Source organism: Camelus dromedarius, chromosome 3 (assembly GCF_036321535.1).
Source record: "Camelus dromedarius isolate mCamDro1 chromosome 3, mCamDro1.pat, whole genome shotgun sequence".
Classification (NCBI taxonomy): domain Eukaryota; kingdom Metazoa; phylum Chordata; class Mammalia; order Artiodactyla; family Camelidae; genus Camelus; species Camelus dromedarius.
Window position 1 is genome coordinate 9,862,200 of NC_087438.1, and position 16,357 is coordinate 9,878,556.

Genomic DNA, 16,357 nt, shown 5'->3' on the forward strand with positions numbered 1-16,357 from the left:
ATCACAGTGAAATGAAACTCGCATGAAATTAAAAAACGGAAGATCCTGGCCATTGTCCCTATGCAACATGTCCAAAATTTCATTCTAAAATGCACTTATCCTTATATTAACATGTGTTGAGGTAAAGGAGGGGCTGGTCTATGGTCAAGTAAGTTTTAAAATTCTTTAAAAGGTTAAAAATTTTTTATGATAATGCATACTGACAATGTCCAAGGATGAAAAAGAGTACCTAGCACTTCCAAAACTTATTTGGCAACTTCTTCACAAAAATCTACCAACATCTAAAGAATAGTATTCTAGGAAACAGATTGGAGACAGTTAAAGTAGATCAATCCCCTTTTGAATCTAAGAGTTGATAATTTGATGAACTTGGCAACAATGATCACATGAGATTTAAATTGCTAAATAATCACACCTTAAATCTATTTCTCCGAGCATCTGCTTTACCTGCCAATAAATTCTACTGTATATTACAATACGATATTAGCAAATAAAAGATTCTGGTGAGAGAATGCAAGAATGCCTGTGAAAGAAAATAATTAAATGATCACTTGCTGATGAATTATTCAGTTTTCCAGCATCACCCAGTGCTATAAAAGGGGTAGGACTTTCTTATGGCCAAACTCTAAAGCATTCATCTGGACTTGCAATTTTTTTAAAGAAAATAAAGCTGCTGTCCAGCATGAAAGGTGGGAACGAGGAGCAAGCACACCCACTGGAAGCCCCCAGGGTCTCAATTTTATTGGATCCAGATTCCTAAAAAAGGCAAGTAAATGACTCAGCCCTGAAGGCACACAGAGCCTGGATCCAAAGATGCTGTGAGTGTAAACTCAGAAGGACACCTGAGCTCACTTTGATTCTGCCTTTTAACACAGGTCTTATCTCTTGAACTTTTATCACCCCTTGCAGAGCAGTCTGTGTAACAGCAGCTAACATGATGCTATAGGAGCGCCACCTACATATCTCACTTCAGCCCCACCGAACCCTGCAGGGAAGCTACTGTCACTGTCCTCATTTTACAGATGAGGAGAGAGGCTCATAGAGACGGGATACTTTTTCTCAGAATCACGGGGAGACAGCTGAGACTTGAGCCAGCCTATTGGGCCGCCAAGTCCTCATGTTGCCCAGATCTAGGAGATGTCCACACTCTCAGGATAAGGGCTAAATCTCCAAGAACTCTGGCCACCCAGGTGCTCTGTCTTGCAAACCATCTCTGTAACTGAGATCATTTGGGTTTGCATTTAAACTGACGAAGTAGCAAGTTGTTAAGTTGCCATAAAGAAATGATACTATTTACGTAAAAGATGGGCAGCCATGCCAGGTGACATCGTTCACTTTCTCCAATGGGTGGGGCTTCAGTCCAACTGCTCTGCTGTACCCACACCCTCTAGGACTTGGCCTTTCAGAGACAAGCCTGGATCTGCCAGAGCATCTTCATGTACATGTTGACATGACTCTCCCCAGAGCCTTCTACATGTATGTGTATCTCACTCCCTCCCTTCTCCACTTCCCTTTCCAGTCTCTTTGCTGCTTTCAAAAATGTCATCATTCATGGATGGCTTTGAACTTTTATGTGGTTTTATGGCCTTTTCACAGCTCTATTACAGCTTCCTGCCTCCCCACTAACAGCCATAAGGTCTCTGCTGTCAGGAACAAACTCTAATTCACACTTGCACCCCCAGCTACTTGCCTAACCCCCAGGCACCATGTGCTTTATGAATATTTGTTGAATAAATGGCTTGTGCTTGTCCAGCCATACACTCTTGTCTGCTTCCTCCTGTCCCAGTAGCTACCAGACTCAGAGATGCAGAATGTGATCACGGCACCAAATGAACAATGAACAACCCCGTGACTGAGGACTCATTAACATGCAGTGTTACTGTTAAGTATTCACAGTACTCTGGATGCGTTTCACGGCACAGAAACCAGAAACGCTTTCCGTTCTTAACCTTAAACAACATTGAGTCCAAAACGCTGAAAAACTCGCCAAGACAATAATGGTAGGTATTTTTCAGGAAGGTATTTTTCTTTGTTGAGAGCTTGGTTTAGTTACAGACTCTTTGATTACAGGACATGCTTAAGGAGAAATGAAAGGAAAGGTTGGTAAGGAATGTGTTATCAGTGATGAACTCAATATTGAAAAAGCAAACAACCCAATCCAAAAATGGGCAGAAGACCTAAACAGCCACTGTTCCAAAGAAAACATATAGATGGCCGAAAGGGACATGAAAAGGTGTGCAACGCCACTAATTATTAGAAAAGGGCAAATCAAAACCACGATGAGGGATCACCTCACACTGGTGAGAATGGTCATCATTAAAAAGTCTACAAATAATGAATGCTGGAGAGACTGTGGAGAAAAGGGAACCCTTCTACATTGTGGGTAGGAATGTAAATTGGTGCAGCCACTATGGAGAACAGTATGGACTTTACTTAGAAAACTAAACATAAAGCTACTGTATGATCCAGCAAACCCACTCTTGCGCATATATCCAGAAAAGAGGAAAACTCTAATTCAAAAGGATACATGCAACCAAATATTCATAGCAGTACTATTTACAATATCCAAGACGTGGAAACAACCCAGGTGCCCATCAACAGATGATTTGTTTAAGAAGATGTGATAGACACACACACACACACACACACTGGAATATTCCTCAGCCATAAAAAAGAATAAAATACTGCCATTTGCAGCAACACGGATGGACCTGGAAAATATCACACTAAGCGAAACAAGTTAGACAGAGAAAGACAAACATATCACTTATATGTGGAATCTAAAAAATTATACAAATGAATCTATCTGCAAAACAGAACCAGACACACAGACATAGAAAACAAACTTATGGTTACCAAAGAGGAGAGAGAGGGAGGGACAAAGTAGGAGTTTGGGATTAACAAATACACACTACTATACATAAAATAGATAAGCAACAAGGATTTACTGCTAGCACAGGGGATTATATTCAGTATCTTATAATAACCTATAATGGAATATAATCTGAAAAAAAATGAATCACTTTGCTGCATACCAGAAACTAACACAATACTGTAAATTAACTACACTTCAGGAAAAAAGAAATCCTAAACAAAAAAAGAAAAACAATAGTCACATTAACAATACTAATGATGACTAACACTCACTCAGTGCCAGGCCCGGTGCTGGGTCCCTCCCTACCTCACTAATAGCCCAGAGGTTCATTCTGTGAAAACGAGTAATATTCAGCTTCAGTTTCTATTTACACCAAAAACGGATTGTAACGTTCAGCCATTTTGTCCAAAATAAGCACTCAAAGCATCCCTGAACAGCACATATACAGTTGGCTGATGCCACAAAGTTCAAGTTGGACTAAGTGAATTACAGAATTGGTCATGGAAGGACCCTTGGAGATGAAGAAACTGAGACCGGAGAAGCCGCAGGGGTGCTAGCTAACACACTTGGTAAATAACAGGCAGAGGGTACCACGAAGAACTCCAGGTGTTCAGGGCCATGTCCTCTCCACCACTTTTCACCAGTATTCATACTCAGTTTCTTTCCTGCTAAAAAGCCATCTTAATTGTCTCTGTAATCACAACAGGTGCCACAGTCCCCTAAAGCAGCCCTCAGAGCCCATGGTGACTTGTACCCACTGACACGTGGTGGTTCATATTCCCTCTTACCCCATCTGGTGCCCACTGGGGTCATGTAAACCTACGCTCCCTGAGGCCGAAGGCAAAGGAAGCAGAGTCCGCTTCAGTCACCTCCTAAACCCCATGTGAAGATACATGTGTAAACCTAAAAATACTGACTTTCAAAGACTTTAATATAAAAAAGCTATAAACCCTAAAGAGGCCGTAAGTCAAAATCCCCTGAGCGCCTGGAAAGAATGAAAATGTTGGGGTGAGGGAGAGAGAGGTTGCAGAATCACAGAATCCTTCCATCACCTGTCTGTGAGGGGAGTTATGACAAGCCTGTCGGTGCAGCCTAAAAATTCGTTCTGGTAGATGAACGGCACATCTGTGATGTGGATCATCATCTTGTCAGCATCTTCGTTAAAATAAAACCTGCACTGCTTCAGCCACTCAAAGTCTGCAGGGCTCTTGATGTGCATGCGACACTGAAATGCAAAAGGCAGGTGTGAAAACTGAGGTGAGAACCACTTATTAGCCACACACGCTAGCATTCAGGTAGGTCGTGATGTGAAGCAAGTAGAACTCAAAGACAACACAACTAGTTCGGAGATGCCAACTGCCTCGTCATCCAACTCGCTCATTTACTGATCAGCAAAAAAGATCCTTTCAAAGATGTGGGAAAAGGAAAATTCAAGAGAAACCCATAATTGCCCCCCCCCAATTTAAATAGCATGATCTTTAATAGTAAGATGTTCATTTCTTAAATTTCATCCTCAAATGCCCAATATCACAGTGCTACCCATGAAATACAATCTATGAAAAACATGTTTGGGCTTACAAAGATAGAAATAAACAATCTCATTGGGGGTGGGGGGGAAAGGCATCTCTTATGATTATAACAAAGTGCATTGTTGGGTTTTTTCCAATCCATCCATTATTCTTCCAAGGACTTGTAGCAGGCCAGAATTTCTAACATCTAAATGGCAGGTTATTGTCCAGTAATGCTTTCGTTTGAATTTTTTTAACCAAAATTTTAAGCCACTTTAATCGTTTTTCCTTGACCAATAATAAGAAATCTAAAATTACCCTGAGCCCTTTATTTCTCAAAGAGGCAAACGGTGTGCTTAATTCTTAAGAGAGGAGATTAGCACATAACAGCTTGAATTTGCTGCCTTTATTTCTGTTACATCAGAACCAATTTTTCATAATCTTTTTTTACATAATGGGGTGAGACACAATCCAGAAAATTATTATGAAAATAAGAGCTTCATGCCTCTTATCTAATGTTGTATTTTAGAGTAGAGGACACATTTCATTTCTTTCCACATTTCCTATTTTCTACAGCTACTAAACTCTCTTTCCCATCCCTGTTCTTTCTTTAAAGGCGAAGATCTGCATGACACCTGAATGTCACAAACTATATTAGGAAAGGCCATTTGCAATCAATGACATGAAATGTAGCAAAACTTGTTAAAGATGTGATTTATAAAAAGCCTTAAAGGAAGTGCTAAGTAGCTCTACCAGCAACATTACTTATTATTTCTGTAGCTCGAAACTAACAGTCTTCAAGTTTAATAACCAAAAGGAGCACAAGACAAACGCAACCTTTTCAGGGTGCTCCGTGACATTTCAGCATTAAAAAATGATCACATAAAGAATTTTAAAATGAAGTCTAATGCCTCCATAACACCTTAGCAGAGATCATTGGAATATAACTGAAATCTCGTCTAAAGGAAAATCTGACAATCTCTCATCATGAAGATGATTCTTCGCCTGAATTCGACCTTTTCTTTTGAATTCTTTCCAACTATTTCCAGTGGGTAAACACAGACAGGTTCTAGTATTTGCTTTTCTGTATACGCCACAGCGTTTGTAAAGCATTTACCAGGTCATCAAAGATATCTCTTTGGTGCACATGAATAGTAATCAAAGTCTCGTATTTAACTCGCTCCATGGAACTCAGATCCTTTGTTGTCATGTCTATCAGCGTGTTCAGTAGCACCAGGAAAGACTGATTGGTTTCCTGCATGATTTTTTTATCAAACTTGGCATTTTTGAGGGCCTCTTCTGAATCCCGTGTCCATATCATTTGAATTCCTAATAATCCAACCTTATGGAAATAAAAAAGGATTTCTGAGTGCGTATGGCATATGAAGACATTTAAATAGAAATTACAATATCGTGATCAGTTGTGATTATTATGCAAATGTAAAGCCATCCTTGATTGCATCATCTTGGTACGTTATTTTGAAACCTGTGGAAACTCCATTCATATCATTTACCTGACAATTAAATATGTACAGCCTCATGATGTGTCTACAATTTTTCTTTTTTCATTTTAAGTCCTATCTCTCCCTAGACAGAGTTTAAGCACTGGCAGGGAAAGAATATGTCTTAAACCTGCTTTCCCCAAACTAACACGGGGTTAACACTTAGCAGATGCCCACAAAATCTCTATTGAGCACATGACTAAGAAATATTTTCTGTACTTTAATGCTGAAATAGATTTCTCATTTTTCTGGTAAAGCATACATTCAGTACGTTTTTAGGATTTATATACTAAAGAGATTCAGTAAGAAAAAATTATTTTAAGTTAAAGGAAATCTATCAAATATCTCTACAGCACAAATACATATATTTGAAACTATACACATATATAATATACCACATCAAATAATTAAAATCTTTAAGCTTATTTATGTTTAACAAATCCTCATGGAAATCTTAATCTTGTTCCAGAGTTAAATTATAGGCAGTTGCGTAGTTTGCAATAGACAATGCCTGTAGTCTATAATGGCTATCCTGTAAAACATACTTCCCAATTTCAATACACTGACCTGAGCAGGGAAGGAAGAAAGAAATTCGATCAGTTGGAAACCTGTTTCCCGAATATTTGCAGCTGCTTGGCGAATCACAAGATGTAATGAGGACTGAGATTCCTCCAATAGAGAATTAAGCCAAACTTCCACATTGCCCTCTGCTATCACGGGTTTATCCAATTCAATCGTCTCACCCTCTCGAGAGGAAATTGACAGAATGCGATCATAGATCTGTGTTGAAAACCCAAATAAAAAAGCTATATTTTTATAAAGAATAAATTCCTCCATTGCCCTCCTGGCAATGTTATCCTTTCCGTAGAAAATTAAGCTACATAATACAAAATAAAAGGCAAAGTATGATACAAAATCAATTCCAAAACATTTTTAAGCTATCCATGAAATCGAAAAGGGAATACTAAATCAATTGCAAATAGTCTATATTTGAGAGAGGATAAACTTGTTTTCTATAAGAAATATTTGATAGACATGTGATGATCAAAAAAATGTCTGAAGTGTCCCCAGATGACTTCTCTAAGAGCCTGTCATTCCCCCCACAAGCTTCTCAGCTGACAGCAGCAAAGGCCTGGTCAGTAGATCAATGCGAACATCTTACAAGGTAATTCCAATCTGATACTAAACATTGTGCTCTTTACAGGAGCCCTTGGTTGCGCATCATGTTTTCTAGTTCAAACGCAGCTCCTAGTCTGGTCATTTCACTTTAATTTCCATGGCATAATGAGAACATTTGGAGTATCTGGAGTTCCAAAATACAGTTCAAACAGTGCCCTGCTATTCACCGACCATGCAATATTGGAAAGCACACCACTGAGACTAAATTTCTTGCCTCTAATCAGTCATTAAAAATCATGTCTGCCCTACTTCCTTAGTCCCTATTTCCCTACGCATCTCACAGGCTACTCATGCCAATTGAAACACAGTTGGCCCTCTGTATCCACGGGTTCCGAATCCACAGATTCAACCAACAGCAGATGGACAATATTTGGGAAAAAAAAATTCCAAAAGTTCCAAAAAGCAAAACTTGAATTTGCCACATGCTGGCAACTATTTACACAGCATTTACATTATATTAGGTATTATAAGTAATCTAGAGACCGAGGGTATGTTATACATAAATACTGTAACGTTTTATATAAGGGACTGAAGCATCCGTGGATTTTGGTATCTGCTGGGGTCCCGGAACAAATCCTCCCAACAGATACCAAGGGAAGGCTGTGATGCAAACCATAAAATAAATACAAATGTTTGTTGTTGGTTTTGTTCTTTCATCAGTGGAATGGTGTTCCCTCGGGCTCGGACTTAGTCTGTATTAATGAAATCCTCCTTAGTTGTCCACAGAAGTGATCTACGAAGAAGCTAATGAGCCTTAGGCTTCAAGGACCCTCGCTTACACAAACCCTGAATATAAACCTATATTTATAATTGTATAAGATTTAGAACCCACAAAATCAGGATCTGCCCCTGGTTGTAGAAATCCTATAACAGGAACAAGAACAAAACAAGAACAAGCAAGCTATTTATTTTTAAGAAGTAATTGCTATGGACAGAAGCTAAAAATGAGGAAGTTCAAACTATCTTCAGTGTACAATGAGGTGGGGAGAAGCTTCACTCCAGGACCAGGAAGTCCTGATGCTAAAGCAGAAGGATTTAAGCAAACCATCAGGAAGAACTTCCTGGGTCATTCAGTCTCCTCTTGCAACCCACACATCCAGTAGATCTACAAAAAACATTGATTTTTACCATTCAATCTATCCTGTCTTCCTCTTCACCCACCCTCCTCATCAGGGCTTTCTTGTGTCAGCTCAGCCTTTTCCATGCTGACTTTGCAATCACTTCTGACACTGGTTTCCTTGCTCCATTCTATTCCACCTCCTACACTGAGCCAGAGGATCCTTCTGAAACACAAATCAGGTCACTGCGCTGCTTAAAACCCCCTATGCCTTTTGTCATGTTCATGAGGAAGTATGTGCCTGAGTGTGATGGACTTGGCCTTTTGGAATTTGGTCCATGCCTCCTTTTCCCTTTGCCCATCACCCTGTGTCGCGGTTTAAATGTGTCCTCCAAAAATATATGTTCAAGTCCTCAGCACCAAAACCTGTGGAAATAGAGTGTTTGCAGATGTAATCAAGTTATGATGAGGTCATCCTGGATGAGGGTGGACCCTCATCCAATGACAGGTGTCCTTTGAAGAAGAAGGAAATTGAGACCCAGAGACACAGACACCCAGGGAGAATGCCATGTGAAAACAAAGGCAGGGATGGAAGTGAGGTGTCTATAAGCCAAGGAGCACCAAGGATGGCTGACTACCACCAGGAACAAGGAGAGAGGCACCGAGCAGATTCATCCTTGGAGCCTCCAGTAGGAACCAGCCCTGCCAACACCTTAAGTTCGGACGTCTAGCCTCTAGAACTGTGAGAGAATAGATTTCTGTTGTTTTAATCCACCGAAGCCCTAGGAAAGTAATACACTCCCTCACAAACCCACCCTTCCGGCATCCTAGGCTGCCACACCTCCGGACCCTTGCACCTGCCCTTCCTCTGGCCAGACCACGTGTCCTTTCCCCACCTGCCTGGTCACATTCCACTCGCCTTCAGAACATAAGTGCAAACACTGTATTCTCCTGCAGGAAGCCCTCTCTTACACCCTTTACACCCAGGCCAGGGCTCCCTAATGGGCACTCCCATGTTCCTTGTGTGCAACACAAGCACAGCAAGCCAAAAATATCAACATTTTAATTGCTAAATTTCTCTTGAATGTTGTACTGCATAAAAATGACATCAGTATGGGTTATGCCATAGTCGTCCTTGAAACCCTAGGACTGGCATCATGCCTGACGCACAGCAAGGGGCTTTTAATGGCTTCCAATGAACCAGCTCTACCACCGCATGAATTGCACTCTGTAGACTCCACCAGAGCACGAGTTCCCTGAGGATGGTACGTTCTCACTGTTAAGCACAACATCCAGTCCAGGGTATTTGCTCAACAGACGCAAATTGCATTCTAGGATGAATAAATAAATGATACTGAGGTTTGTACGAAGCACTAAAGAGGAACTCGATCTGTTATCCAACAGGAAGGGTCACTTTTGTAGGGAAACTGGGCTGAAGGGGTTAGACAAAATCTTCTGGCAGCTGTGCGAATATAGTCTCCCTCACATGCAATGACCTCTTTTGGGTTCTATACAAGTTCTTTCGTGACTCTAGAAAATTGTTGGGAGTGTTTTAAAAAACGAAAAGAAAACGTTTTCAATGGAGAATGATGAAAAACATGGAAGACCATCATGCCGAAAAACGTCTGAAGCCTGATCAGAACAGTCAAGTCACTGCGGCAATTCTGTTGAGTCAAGGCACTGTCTGATGAGCAATTAGTTTCTTTGCTTTGTTGAATTTCTAAGCAATTAATTTGGCATGTAAAGCCATGAATGCCACATATGACGCATTCCTAATCATATTTAAACTGTTTGTTATTCAAATCTACACGCTGAATGTTAAGAAATGACATAATCCTGAAGGCAAATTGGGCCCCAAAGTTGTTGGTGTTTTTTTCTCAAGTCACTGGCTGATAGTTAATGGACAGAAACGTAATTCTTTGTAAACACTATTGGAGAGCTACTTAATGAAGACAGCTGAGATTCCATGATATGGTCATTGCTGGCCAATAATGAGAATCAGGCAAACCTTTTCGTGAAACTTGACGGTTTTAATGTTGTCAAACACATTCAGCAGATGGGCTTGTATAGCGTGGGTGTCCGATGCCTGCCCCAGGATCTCCAGAAGGGTAGGGTCTGAGACAAAGAAGAACCGAGGAAAGCAAAGTCGTTTTTTCTCCAAGTATCTAAGTGGGGAGGAAAAGACAGACTTCATAAACACACAAACCAGGCTTTTCTAGGAATAAATTAATCTGGATGACAAAAGGGGGAAAGATTTTGAGACAATCTAATTTTCCTGCACACTCCTCAATGTTTTCGTTTTGTTCTGGGTTTTTTTGTTTTCTTTTGTTCTGTTTTGTTTTGTTTTTGCAACTCATTTGACCAAGTAGCATTCCATATTCTGATGGGGAGACATATTTTCCCCCAGAATTGATAAAATTGCTTCACTTTTCACAAGTGTAATGTATACATTTGACTTAATCTGGAAATTTTTATACTTTTTTTGTAGAGGACAAGAAAAATTACACACAGGGAGGTTTTTTTGGTTTTGTTTTTATTTTGTTGAAAAGCACAGTGCTATATCAGCTAAAGGCTGCATCTCATTCTTGGAATTGTATCTTAAAAGAATCCAATGATCCCATCACTGAAGCAGAAGCGAAATTCCAGCTACAAATGAGCTACATGGAAGGGCCCTGGCACTGCTCTCCACCTCCAGGAGTAACGGAAACCAAGTGAATGAATGTTCCTCTCTCATCGCCCGGCTTTCACTGCACTTTTGTTTCTATATTTGCTTTATTTTATGGTGATTCCTTAAGTCATGGATCTATTTTTCTGTCATTCTCAGATCTATACCTCTGTGTCTTCAGTGTCTAGCCCGTCTTGAAGTAATTAATGCAGTTTTAACTACAATTTCTCTTTGAAATCTCTCTTGTATCAAATATCCTTCAACATTTACTTGACTTGATTCAACAACTTTATAAATTAAATCATAATACCAGATCGTCTAATTTTTCTAAAAATTTATGTTGGAAAATCTCTTTGCAATTGTTCTGTTTTTAAGTAGACATTTAAAGGATGCTCCACTGATATTTTATTTAGCTGTGATCATAGTGTTTCATAATGCCTGCTTAGGACAATTTTTTTCAAGGGAAAGTTTCAGAATAGGCTTGTCAGTTAAAGTTTCAAGTATTTTCTACAGAAAACTGTGGCCCTGCCTCCAGCTACTACTGAACCTGCCTTCGTATGCACTGGGACAGACATCCTTGAAGGATGGTCTTGTTGGCTCTTCAGCTTTCCTGAAAGCATGTCAACTTTGTCACCTCCCCGCAACTGAACGCCGAAGCCTGTGGACTTGTCCTTAACCAGCAGTGCAGACTGTCTTTCCTCTAGACACTTTTCAGGGTTAAATCTCCCTCATTTGCACTGCCCCATATTTTCCATCAACTTGAATATGAAAACGATATTAGTCAAGGGTTTTTTGAGGCGGATGCAGTCATTCCGCTCCCCCAGTTCCCTGGATCCGGCCGTTTTACGGGACAGGCTCACCGACTCACTGTGACAAGAAAGCATGTGAGGATTCTTCCCCGTCCTCCCTTTTAAGAGGACGCACAACAGAATTTCCCCCATGGTATCACTTTAAAACAAAAATATACTGTTTTCCTGAGCAACTGGGACCTTTTATTTTCCTGTGAATGTTGTACCTAATCGTACACCTCTCACTGCTCTGGTCCCTAGGGAGGAACTTTGGTCTTTGAGCCTGGGGTCTATTCCCAGCTTTGCTCTAAGCCAAATTTACCATCTTCGTTTATTAGCCCTTATTTTCCTTTGACCTTACTTTTCTCAACACTTTATTTTTCAGCAGCCATTTCTAAGGGTTCTTTGGTCAGCCAAGCATAAATAAGTAAACCCTATTATTTTCATGTTATCACACAGGTGTTTCTTCTAGTTTCAGCTTTGTCACTATTTTTTTTTTTTTTTTGGTTCAAGTTTAAGCAACTTCTCTATTTCCTTCACAGAGATCTTCCCAAAGTGCCCAGTGTTTTAACCCCCACCCGTGACTATGAGCACAGTCCAGCATAGGCGGCCTCAATTCTTCAGTGCACAGGACAGCTGCCTGTTCACAGGCAGTGTTATGGGTACTATTATAGGTACTGAGGACAGGGGGACATCTGGATGGGGACAGGCCACCCAGAGTCAGCCAAGGCAACATGATCATTTAGTCTGAGTTAAATGCTCATAGTATATGACACTTCATAAGTGTGCATCTCAGTGCAGTTTTTTAAAAATCTTCCTTTTATTTTATTTGTTTATGTAATAGCAGGACTGAGGATCGAACCCAGGACCTCCCACGTGGGAAGCACGCACACTGCTGCTGCGCTACGCTCGCCCCCACAGCAGGGTTTTCATCCCTGACGCTACTCCCACCCAGCACTACAGATAACTGTGATGGCTTATTTTAGGTGTAGGTTTGATGACACCATGACACCCAGTTATGTAGCCACTGTCCTAGATGTTTCTATGAAGATTTTTTTGGATGAGTTTAACATTTAAATCAGTAGACTTTGAGTGAAGCAGATTACCCTACATAATGTGGGTGGGCCTTGCCCAACCAGCAGAGGAAGAGGGAATTCTGCCAGGAGGCGGCCTCAGGGCTTCAGCTGAAGCAGCCTCGACTCTTCCTGGGTCTCTAGGCTGTCAGCCTACCCTGGGATTTGACTTGCCAGCCTCCACAATCACATCTCTCTCCATTTCTCTCCTCGTGTGTGCGTGTGTGTGCACACATGTGCGCATGTGTGTGTGTGTGTGTGTGTGTGTGCGTCCTATTGGTTCTAATTTCTAGAGAACCCTGACCAATACAATAATCACTAGTTCACCCAAAATTTCTCCATAGACACTGACTATTCTAAGGAGATTAACAGAAGGGGAGATATTCAAAAGCATGTGGATTCCAGTTATAAAACAGTTAAGACATGGGGATACAATGTACAGCAGGGTGGCTATGTTAATTATACTGTATTGCACATTTGAAAGCTGCTAACAGAGGTGATCTTAAAAGTTCTCATCACAAGAAAAGAAATGTGTAACTCTGCAGGATGATGAATGTTAACTAGACTTACTGTGGTGATCACTTTGCAATATATACAAATATAAAATTACTACGTTTTACATCTGAAACTAATATTATGTGTCAATTATACCTCAATTTAAAAAAATAAAAAGGAAATAAAAGTATGTGTAGGTAACTGGTTTTTATAACATTACTATTTAACATATTTCTACTTCATGATTTTATTTTGATTAGCGAAAGAGGGAGAAAATTCATTATCATTCTTGGAATTCATCCATATATGTAAGTGCACGTGTGTGTGTGTGTTGATGGATATCAGCTCAGGCTCTCATTTTTGTATAATCTTGACTTCTTGTGTACACTATACACTATTCATATTGTTCTTGGTTGAATAGTAATGGAATAGTTTGGTTCTTCAGATGTTTATCAGAAAGATCGGCATATTAATTTTAAAAACAAGGACTGTATGAGAATATTCACAAGATGTTGTCCCAGTGATGGAAGAAGCCATAAGTCCTATAATTCCAGCATCAGGGAAAATCCAGTAACTTGGAGAGACTATAAGTCTCCAAACTATCAGCTTTATCTATGCCACAACATTCGACATGAATTAAGTCTTAGAAAAAGAAAACCAGTTTGGTTAATCCTGTCTAGTCTCTCTGATCCCTTTCATCTCTAGGCAACTAAGAGCCTTCACAGAGCCAGCGAACTCACCCAGTTAGGGATTTCTGGCAGATCTCCAACTGGTCCAGCAAGTGCGGTAACAGCTGCCCCATGGTCTCATCGCCAATGCAACACTGAACCACGTTGGGCGTCTCATGCGCTCGAGTCATGATCTTCACCCAAGATTTATCTATATTGGAAAAGCGCTTGGCTTCCTGTAAGAACAAGAGCAAAGCACACTTCGACACGTTGGTGATCTCAAGGACAGAGCGCCTCACAAACCTCCCACTGAGGCCAGGCTTCTGACCAGTCTGGATACCCAGCTACACATGCCTGAAATGTCACATGTGTTCTAGTCCAGCTCTCCTCTGGCCTTTTGTACCATAGCACCCCCTTTTCTTAAGCAAGACTCTTTAGCTCAAACTTGATACCCCATTTTGTTAACTAAAAACAGTTAAGACTAATAATACAAGACAAGCCCATTTGGGAGGAAAGGACCCTCCCAGTTGTTTCCAGCAGTTAATGGCCAAATGCAGTGAATCTTGTGTTTTTCAAGTTTTCTGCATAGAACATTGAATTGTTTGTGTATTTAGAAAACAAACATTTGAAAATAAGGTACAAAATTAATTACAGGATGACCTTAATATTCTGAAATTTTTAAAAATTGATTTTGTATGAAAAATGGAAAATGCACAGATTATGTTGAAAGAGTAGGAATAAAGTTTATTTTCTTCCTTAAGAAAGAAGGTGATGTGCATTTTACCAACAAGCACATACCATCAAACATGAGAGCAAGAAACTTCACCCAGCTCCCTCAACAGTGTATGTGAAAGTTTCCATTATTAAGTCCAACTTGAGATGCTTCCTCGCCCATCAAAAAGAAAAACAGGCCAAAATATAAAAGCAAAAATAAATACTTAAAATTTGAATGTCTGGATACAATTCACTGGTAGCTAAAAAAATAAATCAGCTAACAGATCTGTCCCTTATAATTAAATTTAAAACTAACCTAAAAGAAAGCTAGGAAACGTAAACGAAGCGAACACTCAACATAACTGTGTTTCTAAAACTCAAATATATTGCTAAAACGTTATAATTTTGCGAACAATTTAAGGTAATTGGATAAGAATTGTTGAGATTTGGCAAAAAAAAAAAAAATTTTTTTAATCTCAAAATACACTAGTACCTAGTGAGATGATTACAGTTTGATGAGAAAAAACACACTCAACATCTTGAGAAGAAGCCCTTTTTGTTTGGGAGTTCTGCCCCGCAGATTTCCACCCCTCAATTTTACAGTACAGATATAATTGAGTACATTGTATAGCGTGAGTTATTTTAAACTGTCAGTGGTAGAACAAATTATCCTACCATTGTCAAGATAACTAGTCTGTAATTCCACCCTGTTCCAAATTCCACCTTCAAATTATCTGAAGAAGCGTATCAACTATGCAGGCATTCATTCTTTGTTGTTGTTTTTTTTAACCCCCCCATTACCTATAAAACTTCCCGGTTTGGGAGCATTCTTACTGTCATTTGCACGCCCCTTCTTTTCCACAATTACTCTCTCTCTCTCTCTCTGAAGAGAAATTCAACAACAAAAACAAAAAGATTGGGGAGAGGGTAGCTGAAATAAAGGTTAAAATATAACTGCATTTTTTAAGGAATTATGAGTTGTTAGCTAATTCTTTAAGTTCAAAATCTAATGAAATCATAAAAAAAAAATTCTAAAACCTTGGGAAGCTGCTTGGCAATGTCTCCTCCCACAAAGACGGCTTCTAAGTAAATCCACAAGTTTTGCACCATCATCCAGTTCTCGATGATGTCTGTTGAGTTGGAAAGGTGATGCACCCACTTTTGAATCTGGGCTTTGAATGGCGTATTGTACCTAAAATGAGAAATATGTTCAGAATTTGATTTTTGGGGTGTTTTGTTTTTATTGGTGTTTTCCAACTAAAGAGGTTTGTTTTTTTTTTTAATCCTAATTTTGACCTATTTCTTTACAACTATGCTTATGCCACTGGCTTTTAAAATGATGCTACCAAGTGATTAATTCATCACCACATACTGGATATTGTACCAACTTTTTCCCTTTTGACCCAGAGCACAGGGAGGCGGGAGACGTATCATCTAAGGAGTTCAGGGATCACCCTGGACTCCACCCAGCTGCTGGAATAGGATCACTCTGGTCATCGTTGCTGCGGCCACGAGTAAAACATTTTCTCTGCTGAGCTTCTGTGCTTATTCCGGACAGCCTCCGGTTTCTCATGTGATATGGAGCAGTTACAGAGCTGTTGGCAGGGACCCAATAACTAATTCAATTTTCAAATATGATACTATCTGGACTCTCCCTGCAGCTTCCCCTCTTCTGGGCCTCTTTCCAACTTCCCATCCGCTCCTGTCCACCCACGTCTGTGTGTATAAGCATGTGTGAGGGTTTCTGCGTGTACACACGTTTACCCTGATGGCCACTTTTCTGCCTCTCTCCCAGTTAATCTACCTTCCCTTTTTCTTCTTGAGGCAGAAACT

The 16,357-nt window shown here is 40.0% G+C and overlaps 1 protein-coding gene across 1 annotated transcript in view; it reads right to left on the minus strand.

Annotated features, from left to right (window-relative positions):
• Positions 1–16,357, minus strand: part of DNAH5 (dynein axonemal heavy chain 5) — a 236,785-nt gene that overhangs the window by 111,107 nt on the left and 109,321 nt on the right. Inside the window, exons 30-35 of the mRNA XM_064479570.1 lie at positions 15,563–15,716; positions 13,883–14,046; positions 10,130–10,286; positions 6,453–6,665; positions 5,501–5,725; positions 3,928–4,100 (exon numbers count right to left, since the gene is read on the minus strand). Of these exons, the coding sequence (XP_064335640.1) occupies positions 3,928–4,100; positions 5,501–5,725; positions 6,453–6,665; positions 10,130–10,286; positions 13,883–14,046; positions 15,563–15,716 (1,086 nt within the window). The remainder of the gene's footprint in view (positions 1–3,927; positions 4,101–5,500; positions 5,726–6,452; positions 6,666–10,129; positions 10,287–13,882; positions 14,047–15,562; positions 15,717–16,357) is intronic.